The sequence below is a fragment of the Lingula anatina genome, chromosome 1 (genome assembly GCF_051362555.1).
Source record: "Lingula anatina isolate TDL-2025a chromosome 1, LinAna3.0, whole genome shotgun sequence".
In the NCBI taxonomy this organism is placed as follows: Eukaryota; Metazoa; Brachiopoda; class Lingulata; order Lingulida; family Lingulidae; genus Lingula; species Lingula anatina.
In genome coordinates, this window is record NC_141767.1 from 69,034,545 (window position 1) to 69,055,038 (window position 20,494).

General features: G+C 35.4%; 3 protein-coding genes across 6 annotated transcripts in view; 2 read left to right on the top strand and 1 right to left on the bottom strand.

Moving 5' to 3' along the window:
* The window catches only part of LOC106161214 (uncharacterized), a 26,424-nt gene extending 18,923 nt beyond the window's left edge, over nt 1-7,501 (top strand). Inside the window, exons 14-23 of the mRNA XM_087001304.1 lie at nt 90-216; nt 577-672; nt 911-1,056; nt 1,720-1,819; nt 2,191-2,340; nt 2,690-2,910; nt 3,465-3,584; nt 3,876-4,017; nt 4,630-4,833; nt 6,438-7,501. Coding sequence (XP_086857430.1) covers nt 90-216; nt 577-672; nt 911-1,056; nt 1,720-1,819; nt 2,191-2,340; nt 2,690-2,910; nt 3,465-3,584; nt 3,876-4,017; nt 4,630-4,833; nt 6,438-6,682 — 1,551 coding nt within the window. The 3' untranslated portion in view covers nt 6,683-7,501. The remainder of the gene's footprint in view (nt 1-89; nt 217-576; nt 673-910; nt 1,057-1,719; nt 1,820-2,190; nt 2,341-2,689; nt 2,911-3,464; nt 3,585-3,875; nt 4,018-4,629; nt 4,834-6,437) is intronic.
* On the bottom strand, nt 7,362-15,426 carry LOC106161226 (acyl-coenzyme A diphosphatase NUDT19). 3 transcript variants are annotated; one of them, XM_013538125.2, is made up of 2 exons: nt 15,267-15,426; nt 7,362-8,759 (listed from the first exon to the last, which is right to left on the bottom strand). In XM_013538125.2, exons 1-2 carry the CDS (start codon nt 15,268-15,270, stop codon nt 7,624-7,626), a joined length of 1,140 nt encoding a protein of 379 aa, XP_013393579.1. In that variant the 5' UTR covers nt 15,271-15,426; the 3' UTR covers nt 7,362-7,623. The 3 variants fall into 3 exon arrangements, with proteins under 3 accessions (XP_013393579.1, XP_013393588.1, XP_086857438.1); XM_013538134.2 differs by lacking the exon at nt 15,267-15,426 and adding an exon at nt 14,817-14,983; XM_087001312.1 differs by lacking the exon at nt 15,267-15,426 and adding an exon at nt 14,323-14,777.
* Nucleotides 15,072-20,494, top strand: part of LOC106161222 (lon protease homolog, mitochondrial) — a 19,729-nt gene continuing 14,306 nt past the window's right edge. The window contains exons 1-7 of one of the 2 annotated variants that reach the window (XM_013538112.2): nt 15,072-15,723; nt 16,192-16,280; nt 16,483-16,605; nt 16,864-16,928; nt 17,288-17,439; nt 17,662-17,797; nt 18,230-18,288. In XM_013538112.2, coding sequence (XP_013393566.2) covers nt 15,094-15,723; nt 16,192-16,280; nt 16,483-16,605; nt 16,864-16,928; nt 17,288-17,439; nt 17,662-17,797; nt 18,230-18,288 — 1,254 coding nt within the window. In that variant the 5' untranslated portion in view covers nt 15,072-15,093. The remainder of the gene's footprint in view (nt 15,724-16,191; nt 16,281-16,482; nt 16,606-16,863; nt 16,929-17,287; nt 17,440-17,661; nt 17,798-18,229; nt 18,289-20,494) is intronic. The other variant, XM_024076946.2, reaches the window with a different exon arrangement.

A 20,494-nucleotide genomic window follows, 5' to 3' on the forward strand; every position in this document is an offset into this window, starting at 1 on the left:
AATCAAATATCACTTAAAGGTACATCAAAACAGCTTTTTCTAATGTGAAAAAAAGATGTATTGTTACCTCTTTTTTCCTTTTACTTAAGACCCCATATGGAGGCAGTGATTGCGGTTTGTTTGAGAGCAACAATACTATGCATGCTGTTCTAAAAAGTGACCCAACCGATAGTCTTGTCTTCAAACTGCCTGATGCGATCACAAGACCTACCACAAGTAAATATTTTTTTTAAATTTTGATTGTATTACTTTTGCTGTTTGGCTGCAATCTTTTTTTTTTTCACGTTTTTACTCCATAGCCTGCAGGTGCTACCATCTGGATACAAAAAAAATATGTATAAATAATGGTTGTAAATTGCACAACTTTGCCAGTCAGGCATTTTAGGCATTTTAGTTTTGATAAAACTGTAATGACTAGAGCCTAGATTGCAATGAAACTGTTAAGTGTTTTCACCAGGACAGCAGTTAAATGTTCTACCAAGTGGTACTTATATTGACTTCATATAACATTGAACATTGAGCATGTCATTATGTAGTAAAAATGTTATTTCTCTTTTTTTTTAATTTGATTTTCAGTGTCAGTAATTGGAGAGGATATAGTGGCAACCACACGTAAAGATGCCAGTCCGCACTATTATGTGGTAAATTTGAGGCACATTTTCCCCTCTGATGGTAAGATCACTAATAGACTAAGATACAGCTAGAAGATTTTTCTGGAAATGTTAAATTATCCCCTCAATCAACAAAAACCTTGAGCAAACTATGATCTGAATTGAGATGCATTTACATTATCATTCTCATATGCAACCATTATAAAACATAGTAAAACATAGTGAGCACACAACTTGAATCTACATTGTTGCCCTTAATATATTATAAGGTAGCCTGCATTCCATTTATTTTCCCACAGGTGAGGTATTTGCCTGGCAATACTATGCCGCAGGTTCCGGGGGACCTTTGATTTTCTATATTTTCCGCCCTCTGTCTGGGACTTGTCAGTTTGAAATAGTGGGAGAATATAAGGTGAACTCAGTCAGAGAAACTGGATATAGAGAGGTAAGACTATAGATCTACACTTTCACCTTTCATCATAAATGCAATTCCTGTTTATTGCATTCAATAAAGATTCATTCATCATAACATTTTTGCTGTGAAAGTTACTTTGTTGTACATATTTTTGCTCCTGTGGAAAACAAATTATCTGAGTTAACCCAGTATGATTTTTTAGTGTAAAATCATTAGAGATCAACTTTTACCCTTATCGCTAAAAACTTAACCCCACTTCAGATGACAAAATTATCACACCTAGTCTCACTTTAGGCTATTTAGGCTATGTTTCCCGTTGCTGTATATATCTGGTCACCCTCACTGACATGAAGCTATTGTTGACATTTACAGAATGAAAACCTTGAATGTTCATTAATCACATTAAGAATGGTGTATGTAATGTCATTCATGTAAGAAAAAGATAAATGAGTAAAAACATTAATATATCAGTGTGTTGGGCATTTGTGATGCTTTTAATGTATAGAATAGAACTACTAAGTAGCCTGCTTTTCAATTTTGTTATTACCTCTCTATAGGAATATTCTGATATACGACTTAAAAATACAACATCAATAAAATTCACAATTTCCCCATTGTCATTACCGTTACCGCAGTGTATGACATCACTTTCACCTAAGCATAATGTGTGACATTCAACTTCTTTCACTTCAGATAACTCTCCCTGTTAACCAGCGGATGCGTGTTAAGGCAGGGGACCTGTTTGGTTTTGCATGGTTTGATACTGGGATTATGGGCTTTCCAAGTCATGACTGTGAGTGGTATAGACAGAGAAAGCAGTGAATTTAAACCAAAGACCTCACAACTTAGACTATTTGTTTTTTAATGTTAAAGGGGAAATCAAATTTGGTTTTAAACACTCGTGGACATGCCAGTCAGTACTTAAATAACAGAAAAATATCAGTTTCTGTATCAAACTCCTCAAACTTCATTTGCGTCTGTAACATTTTTTTCTAAATAGTTCTTCTAGGAACCCATGTACTTCATCTACTAATAAGATAAAAATATGTGCATAAAATCTCTCCCACCCTCATATCCATCTGTTGCATTTCTAATTATTATTCAACATATACAGGGAATGTTACAATACCAACCTTGATGCCTTAACATCTCTTTCTATTTCAGCTACCATGCAGGATGTGTATCTTCCCCTGGCTGCAAGCATCTGTCTGGCATCACATGGTGGCACAGCTCCTACTGCTGGTCAAACTGTGACGCTTTCGACTGATTCCCCAAGATATTACTCTATGAGAGCAATATGGCAGCCATACAATGGTGGGTTCATCACACAATGTGGTGATATTATATTGACACAAAGACAAAGATTGCGATGTCATGCTATATTGCACAGATATACCTCCTGTTGTTCAATATGATTTTCGAAAAGAAAACCAAATTTCCTATTAAAAGATTTGTAAAACTAATAATTAAATATATCTCTAAGCGAAGTACAAAATGCACAGAAAAGTGATACACATTCAATATATAAAAAAAACAGACTTGGGATTTCGTGATTTTCATCAGCCTTTAAAGATTTGAAAGGTCATCATCAATCCAGCATTTCCATTATGTTTTGTATATAAAGATGTATGTATGTATGTACAGCCATTTTTGTTTCTTACAGATTCCAATAGTCCCCAAGCTCTGGGTATGGAGAGTGGTGCTATCCCAGATAGTGCCCTCAGTGCTAGTCATTCACACGGTGACTGCCACCTCACCAGAGCCAGGTTGAACTATTTTGATGACACTATCATTGGCAATTCTTGGTGTGGTCTTACTTCTGGCACCTACTGGTTACAGATAGACTTACAGGATTACTACATGGTCACTGGGGCTGCCTCTCAGGTGATTCAGTTCTATACCAGTATAGACTCTGACTGTAGCTGAGGTCAATATTTTATTTTTAAAATTATTCTATTGACTCTGCTTCTTGACTCAGTTCTCTACCAGTGTAGACCCCGACTATAGCTGAGGTCAAAATCCTGGGGATTAAAGTGGTGTGTGTGTGTGTGTGTGGGTGTGTGTTTGTGTGTGTGTGTGTGTGTGTGTGTGTGTTTGTGTGTGTGTGTGTTTGGGGGGGGGGTCACCAGAGGTCACACCTAATATTTTGGTTCTAAAATATTGTAAAAAAAATGTAATTGAAATTTTTAAAATTCAACATTACTATTCTATTGGCTCTGCCCCTGTTTGCATTTAGTGTATGTACGTAAAGATCCCAACTGTTTTGTTGTAAATTGTTAAGCTAAGTTATGGAGAACTCTGGACATAGATATAAAAAAATGAAATACGTCAGACATTTGTCAGACAATTTCAAGTAAGGAGGAGACTATTCAAAAGTTAAAACATTTCTGTATAGTCAGTCTTTTCCTCGCATTGATACAATTTTTTCACTCTAACAGGGACGTCCTCCCACCAGTGTTTGGTCTAGTCCAGGACAGTGGGTCACCCAGTACGAGCTTCACTTTTCAACAGATGGAACTCAGTTTTCATGTTACAAAGATCAACAGGCATCGTGCAGGGTAAGAAATAACATCCCAGTGGGAAATAGTTTTATTTAAAAAAAAGAAATTGATTAAAGGTGGCAAGGCATCACGTGTTGTGGCAATAGACAATATAACTCATCTATCATTGAGAGACAGAAGTTATCTTTGTTCTATTTACCCTCTTTTCACCTTCTTTAGAAAGAGGCCTTCAATGTACCATCAGCTTGTGAAATTCCATTCGACAGAAACTTTTTTGAAAAATCTTTTTTCATGTTTTTCTAGGCATGACAGATTGAAGTCAAGTTTGCCATTTGTAATTTATTTCAGGCATTTACAGGCAATTCCAACCCCACAGCAGTTGTCCACAATGACCTCCCTAAACCATACTTGGCTCGCTATGTCCGCTTCTATCCCAAAGCTATATACGGCTATGGTTCCATGAGGGTAGAGCTATATGGATACCCTACAGGTAAGTTACGGGAAATTTTTTTCTTCCACTATTGATATAAGGAAGGGATGAAAGTTGTACATTCTTGTACATTGTGCACAGTATGGTCTTAACTAGTATATGCATAGGCCAACATCACAATTTAAATGTCAGATTTTTAGATGATTTTTAATTTAACAAATTGTTTTTGGGGAATTTGAAATTGCTTGCTTAAGCACAGTTGCACATTTAGTGTAACACAAAAACTGGTCAGTCTCCCCTCAATACAACCAGATCGCCGTGTGGTTTGAGTGAGCCCAAGGAGGCAAGAACAGCAACACCCAGTCTGCATCGGGACCAAAAATAAGAGGGTGTCTAATGGAATTAAACCACACTGAAATGCACGTGGAGTGTGGTTTACAAGAAATGAACCTTACTTTAATTTGTGATTTGTGGTGATGTAAATTTGCATATCTTTTAGAAAATAAAAATGACATATAATTAATAATATCTTTTGTTCTGTATTGTTTTCATATTTGAGTGGTATGCAGTCATATGTCCATGTGAAGTCAAAGATTCTGCTTGACAGAGCACTTGTCTTTTTTGTTGTCCTGTTGAATAACTGAATCTTTTCTTTCTATTTTTCTATTGAAGACTGGAGTATGCTGGCAGCAGTTCCTAACAGTCAAGGTGGAAAATCTGTTGATGTCACAGAGTTCAGTGGAGAGGTATTTGCGGCTGTGACAAAAACAAGCACCATGACAGTCTCTAAATGGAACACAAACACCCAAGCATTTGACGAAATCCAGAATTTAAATGTTGGGCCTACTGCAGCAAAACCATCCTTCTTTAAAGCAGGTAATATTTTACATTCATGGGCTGGTATATATAGGCATGCAACACAGTCTGTTTTAGTTTGTGAGATAAATATGAAAATTAGAGGACAGATATCTCCGTCCAAATAAGGCCACACTTTTTTATTTTTATGGATGACATCCTGCGCGTGCACCGATTTTCATCCGTTCTCCGGAAAAAAAAAAAAATTCTCCCCCCCCCCCCCCCTCCAACGAAGTCGGTTGTCGCAAACGTCGTTATTGAATTTGCCCGAAAAATGAGCTTTCTGCGCATGCGTATTATCGCCACGTAGAAATATGGCCGCTTTGCTGTCAAATTCATCTCTAGGATTACTTTCAAATTACACGACAATTAATTATGTAAAGTCATAAAGAGAATGGGGCCGTTGTTTTGGATTGTTATGCCATTGATATTGGGCATGGAGATATCCACTTTTTTACAATTATGCGAAAGGCTGGCGGTGGCCAGCGATTATCGCCCGGAAAATTTCAGTGACATTCTGTCCAAAGCAGCACATACCAGGTTTTTTTGTAGCGAAAAAAGGGTTGACAGGGCGTCAAGGTATTTGGTGGGCAGAAGGTCGGTCAGGCCACCCGACAGTTTGGCTGTTTCCTGTGAGTCGAAGTAGACCAAATGACATTGACCGAAATTACCTTTTATAGATTTGGTGGTATTAAGCATATCTTAGCATCATTTTAAAGATTTCTGTGAAGTGTTCATAATGCTTTAATATTCTGAGTACAAATAAAGACACACTGTTTGTTTGATATTTGTTTTATTGATTGTTATACCAACAAAATGCATGAAATAAGCTAAATAGATTTGGTAATAGGCAGCATATATATCTATCAGGCCCGTAGCCAGCAATTTCAAAAGGGGGGTACTTTTTCTGAAAAAGTTGACCTTTTTCCATAAAAACTTCATGTACCTAGATCAAATTTTACCCAGAGTGGACCTTTTCCCAGCAAAAGGGGTGGTTCTTTCTACTCTCCACCCCCCCCCCACCCCCCCACCCCCCGGCTTCGGGCCTCTCTATTCATGACTTTTTTTTACCTTTCTACGAAGTATTCACAATGCTTAAATATTTTGAGAGCATGGATAAAGACATATTGTTAGTTTAATATGTGTTTCTGTGGTAAATTTGTGTTTCCAGCTGTGTACTGACAGCATTCCTTTACTTAAATAGCATTTTTTTTTTTTTAACTGTTCTTTTTTTTTTTTTTTCGCCCTCTCGCACCGATTTCGGGGTCCCAAGAGGATGTCATCCATAAAAATAAAAAAGTGTGGCCTAAACCAAATCTTAGGATTTGTGGGATAAAATTCTTAATTTTATTTAGATTGTAAAAATAGATTGGTTGTAGAAATAACATTTATGTAGATCACATGCAGAACCTTCAGGAGTATACAAGGTAAAGGACTTCAGTTTCACTGGCCAAAATGAATTGAGAGTGGAGTCTAGATGTTTTTGCACAGTGGTTGGGTTAATTGGTCATGTTATTGAATAAATTTTTTTTTTTTTTAACAAAGGAGAAAAGTCCATTGAACTGTTCTTACATTCCTAAAAATCCAACAGTAGTGTTCACATTACTCGTTTCTATTGATTACAGGTGGCAAGCTGTACCTGACCGCAGCAGACGAAAATGCATCCCAAGTGACCAACCCAGTCTATGTATGGGACGGGAGTAGTTGGTCGTCCCACACCACACTGGACGGACACAGTGCCAAAGCCATCATTCCTTTCCAGCGTGACCGGGACACTTTCCTGGCTGTGCTGAACTACTTCAGTGATCAGCATTCCAGTTCTCATGCCAGACACTATGATGCCTACCCCTTCATATACAAGTGGGCTTGATTGGCATTACCAATCTTGACCTCATTAATTGTGCCTTAATGAATTCTGCTGTATGTGAGTTTGCTTACTGTAAATGAAGTCAACTTTCGCGTAATCTTACAAATCTGACAAAATACTTATCTGCGTTATGGAAATAATCAAATTCTGTTTTTCTCTGTTTAATATCTATTGATATGTTTTATATACTGATATTTTTACCATATATCTTTTTCTCTCCAACTTACATTACAATGAGTTTCAGCAGTTTCATTTTAAATTGATGGACTTTGTTTTAGAGTTTTGACGATGCCATTTCAGGCAAATGGCAAAGTTTTATGGTATTGTGGTTAAGTGAGATGTCAGTCTTTTCAAAGCAAAAATAATCTATATAATTTTGTGTGCACTGTGATATATCATCATTTTCTCAATTAAGCAAAATTTTCTAAAATCTTAATGAGATATATTGATGTCAGGAAGTTAAGATACTGCAAGCATAAGATCATTTCATGCACAATCTGCATGTGCTGAGGAACTTTATATTCAGCAAAAGAAGTTGGACTATTTCCTGACATCTCTAGGTATGTTGTCATACAGGGAAACTTGGCTACAAACTTTTATGTAAAAAACTTTGTTAGAAACTTGTTTAGTAAAGACTTTGATCAATAAAACCCCATGTGTATCTTACAACTATTGTAGGACCTTAGAAAACAAAGGATAACATTATTTTTATTTCCAGTTTTGTTTTTAAAAAAATTCAATATGTCAAAATTAAGTACAAATCTATTTTTAATATTCTTCTTTGTATGATGATTGAAATAAACTGTATGACTGTGCATATTACATGGTATTGGTGTATTAACTTATATGCATGATTGTAACAAAACGCTTTCTGGAAAAAAAAAAGAAGTTTGGCAGACATATCATTAATGCTGCTTTGCATTCCACAATAACCACTGACATTGTTACAGTTTACTAGAATAAAAGCTCTGTAATGGCTTGACGTGCCCAAAAGGTTGTTGTACGTTACATACTATTTGAATATCACTTGAATTCCTAATTTCAAACCTATGGAGGGTGGTGGCCTTTGTGCGTAATTCTTCAATACTTTCCTCAAATTCTGGGGTTTCTGTGTTATTTTCACAGTCCTCCACATACAAACAATCCTGAGGTAAAATGGACAATGCCCCATCTTTACAGTTCATCCTTATTGGTAACCATCTTTCATTGCCAAAACAAGCCCTTCTCACAGCAAACTTTTGTAAATCAAGGATCTTGTTGAAGTTCCTGAGTCTGCACAGTTCATACAATTGTGGGGGTGCGTACCAGATTCTCCTTTTCCTGTACTGCGTCAAAGCTGCATCTGGTGTGTACCATTCAGAGGAAACCATCTCTCGTTTACAAAATGCTGTATCAGGTACAGTATTGGTACATACAATATAAAACATTGTATCATATCGTCTGTTCTGACCAGGTCCTGTTACTTTGAAAGCCATGTCTGTAGGTGTGAGCCAGTCACTCCATTCACTAAGAGCCCAAACATCGGGTACAATTTTCAATTCTTTACACATTCCTATAAAATTCTGAGCACTGTCGTCAACTTTCCTCTGCCAATACTCAAGCACTGAAACTTGTGCAACATCACTGCTGATATTTCTTATTGTTTTGGCAAGCTCTATGTGGGGACTGGAAAAAATGTCTTCATAGTTTTTAACCACTAGAATTCCAGACTCTTCAAATGTTTCCCTTATTGCACATATTCTTAATGCCACTTCATTGGGAATAATACTCCCATAGTTATTCTTATAAAGAGGTGGCCTGACTGCAGCAGAATGTTCCAGGATGGCTGTAGAGGTTGTGAAACCTGCAGCTTGGAATACCTCCATCCATTCTTCAGAATAATCAGCAGGGTCCAAGACACCACCTGGGAAAACATGAGCACTGGGCATAAACTTGCTCTTGCTACTTCGCTTCAGCATGAGAAGATGGTAGTCCTGGTAAATATGTCTGGGGGATTTCTGAGATGTTAACTGCAAAGGAGATTTCCCCCTTCTGGCTGCCAGTATGAGTGTGGCAGCATCCTTCCATGGCCTAGACATTCCTGAAACCAGTCAAACATTTTCAATGAACTGCAGTACCATACAGTACTGTAGATGTATGTACAGATCAGTTACAGTTGTGAGTTACAGAATAGAAACTGGAACTCACAACCAACTAACCCCGGCAACACACATCACATCGTGGGATCCCATCAAACACACAGGCAAAACAAAAGCAGCTGGAATCAAGGCTATTGCAACCCGGACAGGCATCACAGCAACTACTTGAATATAGACAATGTAGTCATATCTAGTTCGATTGGGAAAGATCTGCTAGCAGAAAAACTATTCCCGAAGACAAACAGCCGCTGCTATATATTAAATGGAAAACAAATTTCGGATGCCAAAAAACTAATGACAGAAAATCATTTCGGACAACCCAGAACTGTCACAGTCATCATAGGCTCTAATAATATCAGCGCAGGCCAACCCCCGCAGCAGGTGGCAGAGGAACTAAGTGACCTAATTAACCACACCAGACAACAATACCCAAAAACAAAAATAATTGTCAGTGATATTCTCCCCCGTTGGGGAAATGAACAATTCAACGCGAATGCACTACAGGCAAATGCCATCATTCAGGACTTCTGCCACTCCTTGCCAGGAGTCCACTTCATGATGAATCATAACATAATAGGCAGAAGAGATCTTTTTACTACAGATGGAATACACCTCGCCCGGCCTGGAGTTATCACTCTTGCACGTAACATAAAGATGGCTTCAGGCACCATGCATCCAAACAGCACCTACATCTCCCACTCATACCAGCCCAGAGGACACCGCAACAGCAAAGTGTTATCTTATCCACGTGACATCCAGCAGCACCAACATCCCGTTGGAAGTGAACTGAAAATGCTGCATTTGGAAAGATGGCAAAATGACAGCAGAAACCTCCACGTATATCCTCATTCCAACCAAAATAGGAACCACTACGGCCACAGTGAAAGAGAGGTGCCCCATAGACAACACATCGCTAACAACAGAGATGGACAGACACTGCAGCAGCCAAATACACCGGTACGCGATAGTGACAATAACACTTTCATAATAGAAACGCTAAGGAATCTACTAAGCTACATTAGCTAAATATGAACTGCATAAACTATTGAACGATACAGATGGACTTTAAAAGATAAAGTAAAACTGAGACCTCTCAGTAACGATGAATCTCAATATATAACATACTGGTACCATATACATAATTAAGCCTCTCAAAAGCATTCAATAAAGAAGCCGAAGAAGATGGGCTGTGGTAAGTCAATGTAGACAGTTAAGTAATTGTAAAGCAATGTAGTTATTAAGCTGTTGTTTGTTATCAGTTGATAGAGTTACATCCAAATAGATTAAATGCAATACTAGATTACTGAGTTTAAACAATTATAGTTATTACGTCAATGGAATTTGTTTCAATGGATCAAAGTTGATTTTAAATGCAATCAATACCTATAGTTTGAAAAATGGTATAAACGCAGTAAACAATCCAGTCTAAAAGACTGAAAATGATACAATTGAATCTAGAAAGCTTGCATAGACGTAAGACAGTTAAAATACTAGAAGCTCTGAAGCATCCAATATTTCAGTAGTATGTCGCAAAACCTTAGAATAGGAATGAGAAATGTTCATGGCCTTAGCGAAAAACTTAAGGACACTTACTTTGTAAATACACTCTCTAAATATGATATAGTGGGTCTTGTAGAGACCTGGAGTAGCATTAGATCAAATGTCAATTTCCCCGGAAGTGATTATGTACATTTTCACCAAATTCGAAATAAGAAAAAACTGAAAGGTAGACCTTCAGGTGGCATAGTAGTATACTACAGAAAAATTCTTATGCAAGGTATCACAAGAGTAGATAGTAGTAGTGAAGATCTCTTATGGGTACGGCTAACTAGAGAGTTTTTCGGCTTTGAAAGAGATATTTTTGTTTGTTTTGTTTATATAAAACCACAGAATAGTACAAGTGGAACAATTGAACAGAGCACCTATGACGTGCTAGAAAAGGAAATCGCTCTATATAGCCAGAAGGGAGATATTATGTTAGCTGGTGACTTTAACAGCCGTACCCACAATATGAAAGAGTACATAGAGAATGATGAAGTAAACAGAGTGCCACTTCCAGACACTTATACCTGTGATACAAGAGTAAAGATAAGAAATAATCTGGACCACAAAATTAACCCTTTTGGCTACTCACTGGTCAACCTATGCATCTCTGCACAGTTACGTATCTTAAATGGCAGAAAACAGGGAGATACTCTCGGATACTATACATGTCACAGTAATAATGGGAATAGTGTGGTAGACTACATGGTGGTTGGTTCAGATCTATTCAAATCAATCAAAAATTTCTGTGTAAACCCCATTGACTATATCTCAGACCATTGTTTACTGGAATGCATTCTTGAAATGAAAACAAAACAAGGTGAAAAAACACAACAACATGAAACTACAAATATTAAAAGCAAATTTATATGGGATAAAGACTCCAAAGTAGCCTTTGAAGAGGTTTTCATAAGTGCAGGAATAACACAAAAAATTATAGATTACGAATGCACCTCTTTTGCTAATAACGAATCAGGAGTAAATGATGCAGTGAATGAGTTCACAAACATAATGGAATCAGCAGCAAACCGGGCACTCAAAAGAAGGCGTTCACATGTTAACAAAAAATCCAAACACAAAATGAAACAACCGTGGTTCGACCAGGACTGTAACATACTAAGAAAAGAAAGTATAGGACTAGGAAAAAAGCTGAGAAGAGACCCATTTAATATGGCACTGAAAACTAGTTATCATCGAGCAACAAAAGAATACAAAAAACTAGTAAAATATAAAAAGAAGCAAATGAAAAACAATATTTTGAACAACCTATTACACATGGAAAATAAAAACCCTAAAGAATTTTGGGAAATCATAGGGCAATTGAAGGGGCAAATGAAAAGTGACTCATCGGAATACATTGAGCCCAATACTTGGTACAACTACTTTAAAAAATTAGGTGAGAGTCAGAACTCTCAAAATGATCAGAACTTACACGAAAGTCTAGCCAACCTAGAAAAACACTTAGACCAAGAACAATACAAAAAGTTGGACTATCCCATAACCATCAAGGAAATTAAATCAGCTATCAGAGGTCTGAAAATCAGGAAATCATGCGGAGAAGATACAATATCTAATGAAATGCTAAAAACGTCTGCCGCATTCATAGCTAAATCACTGGCTAAACTATTCAATCTAATCCTAGGTAGTGGTAAATTCCCCTCTCTTTGGAATAAAGGTATGATAAAGCCACTGCTGAAGTCTGGAGATCCCTTAAACCCACAAAACTACCGAGGAATTTGTATAAGCAGTTGTTTAGGAAAACTTTTCACTTCAATTCTAAATACCAGGCTTCTCTCTTACATCGAAGAATGTGAATCTCTTTCTAAAGAACAAGCAGGGTTCCGCCCTACATATAGAACCTCAGACAATATGTTCATTCTAAACAGCCTTATTAACCAATTCATCAATAAGAATAATAAGTTATACGCATGTTTTATAGATCTTAAAAAAGCTTTTGATAGCGTGTGGATTGAAGGTCTATTCCTCAAAGTATTAAAACAAAAAATAGGAGGAAACTTTTACAGAACAATAAAACACATGTATCAAACTACAGAGCTGTGTGTCAAAATTGGCCAAAGACGCACAAACTACTTTAAGACAGATATAGGAATAAGGCAAGGTGACAGCTTGAGTCCAATGCTTTTTAATATTTACATAGATGATATGAAAAATATATTCAACAGCACATGTGATCCCGTAAAAGTTAATGCCAACACTACAATCAGTCACCTTTTATATGCTGATGACCTCGTTATTCTATCTAAATCTGCAAAGGGCCTACAAAAAAGTCTGGACAATCTGGGGGACTACTGCAAAAAATGGAAACTCACAGTCAATACCAACAAAACGAAAGTAATGGTATTTAGTAAGTCAGGCAAAAAACCAAACATGAATTTCACAATAGACCATCAAACAATAGAAATAACACATGAATATAATTATTTAGGGATAAAATTCAAACCGAATGGATCATTCAAAAGCGCACTTGATGATCTGAAAGGTAAAGCCATGAAGGCGGTTTTTGCAGTTAAGCAGGCTTTACAGTCCACCACCCACAATATGACCCAGACACATTTAAAACTCTTCGATGTCCTTATAAAACCCATACTGATGTACGGATGCGAAATCTGGGGACCATCAATCACATCTAAAAGCATAAAATCTCTTAAATACATGAATACTTTGCCATTTGAAGTAGTACAAAATAACTATTGCAAATACATTTTAGGTGTGAGGCGCAATGCCAGTAATATAGCAGCTAAAGCAGAACTAGGTAGATTCCCAATTACACATGACATAATTGGTCATGCTACATCCTACTGGCAAAGATTTTCTGAAATGCCAAAGCAGCGCTTGGCAAAAACAATGTATGAATATGAAACAAAACATGATACACAGGTAAAAAATTGGTCAAGGGAAATCAAATACATTACTCAAAATCTAATGAAAACACAGACTAATACCCCCTCGAAAGCAGAAGTAAAGAACGCACTGGAAAGTCATTATACCCTTTTGTTTCTCAAAGAAATAGAGCGAGAAAACAGCATACTACGTACATATCGATTATTTAAAACAAATTATGAAAGGGAAGCGTACACAACAGCACCTATACCAAAACATGAAATGCAAAATTTGGCAAAATTTAGAACAGGGGCACATGACTTAGAAATCCAAAGAGGCAGATACCGAAAACCAAAATCAATACCCCCTGAAGAAAGGATCTGCAAGTTATGCTCAGAGGAAGTGGAAAACGAAATACACTTTCTTTTAAAATGCCCCTTACTCACCAAACACAGGGAGATCCTAAAACCAGATCCTACACAAACCCCAGAGGGTCAGTTCAAATGCATAATGCAGTCAAATGATTTACAAGTTATAAAGAATGTGGCCCACTATATCACAATGTGTAATAAGGAAAGAAAGAATATTCTCAACCAACCACCACCTAGTCAACCAAAGTAACTGAGCGTATACTGCAATTGTAAAATCTGATCACAGTTATTGTATAAACAATATTGTAATTTACTATTGTAATTTTAGTTATATGATTATATAATGTATACTGTTAGGTCATAGTCATTGTAAAAAATGTACTTGAACCGCAATAAATAATAATAAATAATATGTAACTTGATGGAACACATCTTAGCAGGTGCTTGTTCCAGTAAAATTCTATCTGATAACATATTTATGCCCCATTTGCAGATTAATCAATCTTCTGTTTGTTTTCAGCAGCATATTGAATTGGCAATTGGTATTAAGTGGTAATTGGTAATTAGTATTTTGATGAAAAAAATGAGTATATAATATAATATAATATAATATAATATAATATAATATAATATAATATAATATAATATAATATAATAATTTAGGGGACAAAAAAGGATAATATCTACATGTAGTCAGTAAATAGTGTAAAGGGAATATTTATAATTTCTTTCAAAAACACCTGCTAATTACCTGACCATGAAAATGAAAGGCCTTATGCTGAACATTTTGAAAAAGACAAATAAAAACAGAATGTTCAAAACGGCTACTAAAGGGGTACAAATTAACTTGCTAGGTTTTAAATTACAGTAACTCTCACATGCATGCAGCTTCACGTTATTAAGAATCTTAGATGGGATAATTTCTTTGTGAAGTGTACGGACATTGGCCAATTCAGTTCATGGGCATTGGCCAATTCAGTTCATGACTCTACAGCTTTTCGTGGTCAATATATTGCTCTTTGTAGCAGAACATATGACAGAGCCTACAAAAAGTCTTTTCGAGAAGAGAAAAACGTCAGCAGGACGTTGTGTTGTGGTGGCAAGATACGCCAAACGCTCTCAGAGGTTGTTAAAAATCACATTTGCATGTAAATTGTCCGACCATGACCCTGACGATCAGCAATATCACACGCCTGTCTTGTTTTCTTTTACTGACATTGATCTGGATGCGAAAAAGACATTTACCTAAGTTATTTCTCTCCTGTCGACTGACTTTGGAGCAAAGTCTATGGTCTCCATCACATGGCCTCGTTTTGCGTTCCGTTAAAGTAGCATAGTTATTGCCCAAAGTGAAAGCAAGCGTTATCACTATTCGTTAGCAGCCTTGTGCCACATGCTTGTTTTTTTTAATAAATAATTCCGAAACATTAGCCTATTTTGACAATATATGATTATATGTAAGCATAATCTTTAAAATACTTTCACCACCAATTACATAAAATTTCCCACAATTCCTTTCAAAATGGCTGCCTTCATGCGGAGAGTACACATGGATCTACCATTAAAACATACAAAGAAGTGCTTTTTAACATGCAGAAACATTCACAGACTCATAAGACACGGTGTAAACTCTAGTCTAAAGTTAGGAACAAATTTACACGGAATCGGATACTCCTCTGGACATGGACACCTTACCCATAGGCTGATACAATGTTCACGTTCATTGCAGAGCCATAGAATGTCCTCGAAAGTGCCTTTGGATGGCGGGGTGCGCTGTCTTACTAGCTTTGCCAACAGCCGGTTCTTTCAAAATAGAAGCTGCATGCTAGGTTTGAGTAATTATTCTTCAAACTCTTCGTACCTTCTCGGAAATTGTGCCTCGAATCATTACATAACGTCTCGAAACTACAGCAGTGCCAGCAGCGGGAGTGGAAGTGACAGCGATGATTACGACGACGATAAAGATATTAGAGAAAATGTCCACAACAAGGTGGATGACAGTGAAGAACAGACATATCCGATGCCGCCTTACTTCGAACGAGCAAACACAGCAGCTCTAAGCAGACAAACGGTGCCACTTGACTTCCCGCATGTTCCAATAGTTGCCGTTGATGATTTCCCTTTGTTTCCAAAATTTAATAAAGTGCTTGAGGTAAGAACCGTAAATGTTTTGCAATCATTCCAATAAAGGTAATAGCACATAATTCTTATCTTAACTCTCCTGTTGACGATCTAGGTTTTGCTAGTGCAAAGTCCTCCGCTCAAAAAGTGTAAAATGAAGACCAGTTTCTGGAACAGCCATATGGTGCTGGAACTCTCAAATTTTTATCTTACCCCTCATCTCCTCAACTCTCACACTCCTGTAATGCCCACCAGTTTCCCCATCAACAGAGCTGTGAAGAAGGTTTGTCCATCTGCCAGTTGAGGAGATGAGAGGTAAAATAAAAATTTGAGAACTCCCACACAACAACTGGTTAGTACAGCGTAGATATCAAAATCGTCAATTGGAGTGCTAACACATGAATTTGATGCTGTAAGATAAGTGTGTTACAAAGTTCCTGAAAAAAAAAATACCTCAACATTTTTCTTGTCTTATGTAATTTGAATTATTTTCTTTCAGATAACAGATGACGCCTTGGTCAGATTGATAAAAAAGAAACATGAACTCAGGTTGCCATATATTGGGATTTTCCAGAAGGAGATATCAAGGTGCCAAATGCTTTCAGATTCTTTCCATTTTTTTGCCTGAAAACATACTGTCATGAGATAATTTTCATGCTGGGTGTCATGTATAAGTAGATTAATTAGATAAAAACCAATATAATTTTGAATTTTAGGGAACATTTTATATATAATTATGTTTTTTTCTGCAAAACCTGTGAATATTTTATAATTTTTCACTTCTGTTTAGTGGAGATACCATTGAAGGTATGCTGCTGAGGAGGAATATCTACAGAGTGGGAACATTTGCCAAGATAAACACAATCCAAGATTTTGAAAATGGTATAAGGATGACTGTACTTGGACACCGGAGGTATGATAAACCTTGTTGACCTTTTTGGTGAATTAATATAGCTTTTATGAACCATGAAAGTGATCTTGTTTTATAAACTCTTTCCTGTACAAATCATCTTTTTAAAAAGAATTTGGATATGGGTGACAAAGGATCAATTTTTATACAGTTTGTTATAGAATTTATTGTACTCGCATTGAAATAAAATGAAGCACATGGAATTGTTTCACATTTGTATTTATACTTTGCTCAAATATTATGCACTTGCTATGCTTTCAGGATTAAAATTCTCAAAGTTCTTGATGACAGTGAAGTTACATATAACAAACCACCTTCACTTAGTGGTAAGTAAATCATGAGTGTTAATTAGACAGGAAAAAGAAAGAGTGGCATTTTATCTTAATAATATTTTTTTACATCCCAGTTGATTACCTCAGGATTGAAGCACTTTTTCACAAATTGGAACATATTACATTCTTACATTTACTTTTTGAAACAGGCTCAATCCTACTTGTTCATTAAGTTGGGCTCTTTGTTCACAATTGATTTTTATTTGTTTAGTCTGTGAAGTTGAATATTAAAATTAACAGTGTGCAGATACAAACACAGAAACTGAATGATTTGGCAAATTACTTATTAGTCAAAAATGTGTAAGCTCTCTGAAGTATTACTGTAGTTTGAAGTTCTATGACAATGATTTTAGCAGAAAAAGATAAAGACCAAAGACATTCAAGGGATATTGATGAAGGTTATTCAGAACCAGAGTTGGAAAGAACCATCTATCCCGGAGAATTACTGATGGCATATACAGAGAACATGGTAGAAGAAGAGTTTGAAAAAAATCAACATTTAAGAGTAAGCGTGAATTCGAATTGTATTTTCTCATCACTTCAAAAAAAAAAAAAAAATTATACTGTTTGCATCACTTTGTATAGAATACGCATTTGACACATTCATATAACATCATTAGACCACTTCTATAATTAGACTTTGGTCAGCCTGAAGCTAGAAGTTTGGGTCTTTTGAAAATGCTGACATGAGAAGTTTTATTTATAAAAGCTTTACTTTAATTTTCAGGCCCTTACAGAAGAAATCATAAAAACTATCAAAGACATAATGTCTGTGAATGAATTTGCCAGAGATACTTTGGTTTTCCTATTGCAAAATTCTTCAATAAGGGTAGGAGAAAACCCACCATATCTTGCAGATTTAGGTAAGAGAAAATAACTTTTTTTTCTGTTTCTTTGACTTTTTAACTTAAAGTAAATAAGAACAAAAATGTTGTTCATGCTGTCCATTTTGAGAAAATAAAAAAAGTTTTAAACATTCAAATATTTTTGCATTTCTCCTGCTCATGAAAGGGCATCTGATATGTACTTAAATTCACAAGTATTGATTACAATTTTGTCACAGATGAAAGGTCAGCCTTCATATCAACCTAAATTGTAACCATTAATGTGTCTTCAAAAACATCTTAAGCTTTTATTGTTCACATTAAAAGCTAGCCAACCAGAGATTGTGGGATAGAAAAAAATTGGAATTGTTCCTTGCTTGAAAGAGTATTTCCAAAGAATGGGAACAGTAGTAAATGGCCTTGTTATATTACATTTTGGATTTTTGAGAAAAAATGTTTTGAATTATTTAGGTGCTGTGCTTGTTGGACATTCACCAAATGAGACACAAAAAGTCCTGGAGGAAATGAATGTGAGTTTACTTGTCTTTAATGTTTTCTCGGCAGCATTGTTTTGTTCGATTAGAAAATTCAAGATTTGATGTTCTTGATTTAATGTTTTCCTGTTTTAGCATTTCTTCCCAGGGGTTTACAAATCATTACAAAGAAATTATATAATATTGGATAAATGTAAAACTGATTAAAGTATTATGACATTTGGATAATGTAACAGAATGTTGAATTCTATTGACCATTGTTTGTTATGGGCATTTTTACAATCCTGGGCTCCTTTTTTTCCCACCAAGGGTCAAAAATAGAAGTCATTATTGTGTTGAAATTTGTACTTTTCTTGAAAGTATAGACCTGAAGGGTATAAGAAATGACAATCCCGAGATAAAACCTTGTGTATGTATAAAGATATGATTATTTGAATTTTGAAAATCATTTTTTTAATTTTCATAAGCTAAACCTTGAATTGTGTGACTTTTATGATAATTTAAGGTATTGATCTCCAGAAAACCACTTATTTTTACTCAGAGAGTATTGCTCTTTTATGTATTTGCAAAAAAAATGGATGAAAATATCCAAAATTTGACGAATCAATGATATTTTGTAATTTTCCTGTTTCAGTATTAAATGTGACTTCATGAAGTTTTTGATTCTGAGATATTCTAAGGACTTCTGTACTTCACTTTACCTTGCATTAGTTCTTTATGTTATGCTTCATGATTGTGTAAAATATTATTTTGCACAGACATGTTTGCTAATTGCAGTGTCATGTTAAAATAAATGTCCTTTCCGAAACATCCCTGTTTCGGAAAGGACATTTTTTAACATTTATGATATTGTTTTAATATATTGTAGTATTTGAGTTTATAAGTTTTAGGTAAAGTCTATGAATAACTGGGCAAAATAGGTGCAAGCTGAACTAAAAATGAAGTCTTTTTATTACATTTTGTGCTTGTTTTGTCTATTCTGTACTAGTAATTCGTTACCGGAATTTTATTTTATTAAATATTGATTCTGAGATATATTCCAGGTATTCTTTACACCATTACACCTTATTCCAGTTTCTTTTGTTAGAGTTCATAGCTGTATAAAATATTATTTGACAATGTCAGATTTACCAACAGTAAAGACATGTTTAAAAATATGTCCTTTTAGACATGTCCTTGTTTCGGAATGGACATTTATTTAACATTTATGAAATTGCCTCAAGATCTCACAGTATGTTGGTTTACAAGGTGAAGCAATCATTGGACAAAATATGAGTTAACTAGATTAAAACTGAACTGTTTTTATTACATTAATTGGTCATTTTGGATAGGTTTTGATTCTTTTTTGAAATGTTACTCCATTAGTATTTGATCATGACATAAAATAGAGAGTTCTACACTCCATTATACCCTATTCTACTTCCTTTTGTTACAGCTCATAGCTGTGTAAAATATTATTTGACAAGGTCAGGTTTAAATTTAGTAATTACATTTTAAAATATGTCCTTTTAGGCATGTCCTGTGTTTTGGAATGGACATTTATTTAACATTTACGAAATTGCTTAAATGATATATATATATATATATCATGATGTATGTATATATTATAAATAATCACAGGAAGTTAATTATAACCTGCCTGCAAGCGCCTCTGTAAATCGTGCCAGTGAACTGACTCTCGCAACTTTAACATGTGTAGCCTCATAACTATTTTCAAATACTTTTATGTACATCATAAGTTAGCAATATTCAAAGTACAGGAAGCTATATTATTCAAAATTATATTCTACATAAATTTGATGTGTTTCCCATCATCCTCTTCCTCATGAATAATAAATAGATGAGCAGACCAAAGAGTAAACAAGTGTTTTAGACAATGTGTTAAAAAATGTCCTTTCCGATACAAAGCATCCAAATTGCCTATATTTCTATTTTACTGATATAATCTCTTCAATTAATTGTTAATTTAACTTTGAAATACATGAACTTTGGGAAAATATGCAATGGAAGTTCTAGTAGATCCAAAGAAAAGATGCTGACTCGCAAAAATGAATTTTTTTGTTGAGGATATATATAGAAATTTAAAAAGATGCCATTGAAGAAATGTTCTTCTATTATTTTTATGTCATATGCATGATGCTCTTACAGTAATTTGCTCATGTCAAGTGAAACATACAGCATTTAAGACAGAATTCTCTCTATTTATAATATTGGCAATGTAAATGTACTTTGTTTCGGAATG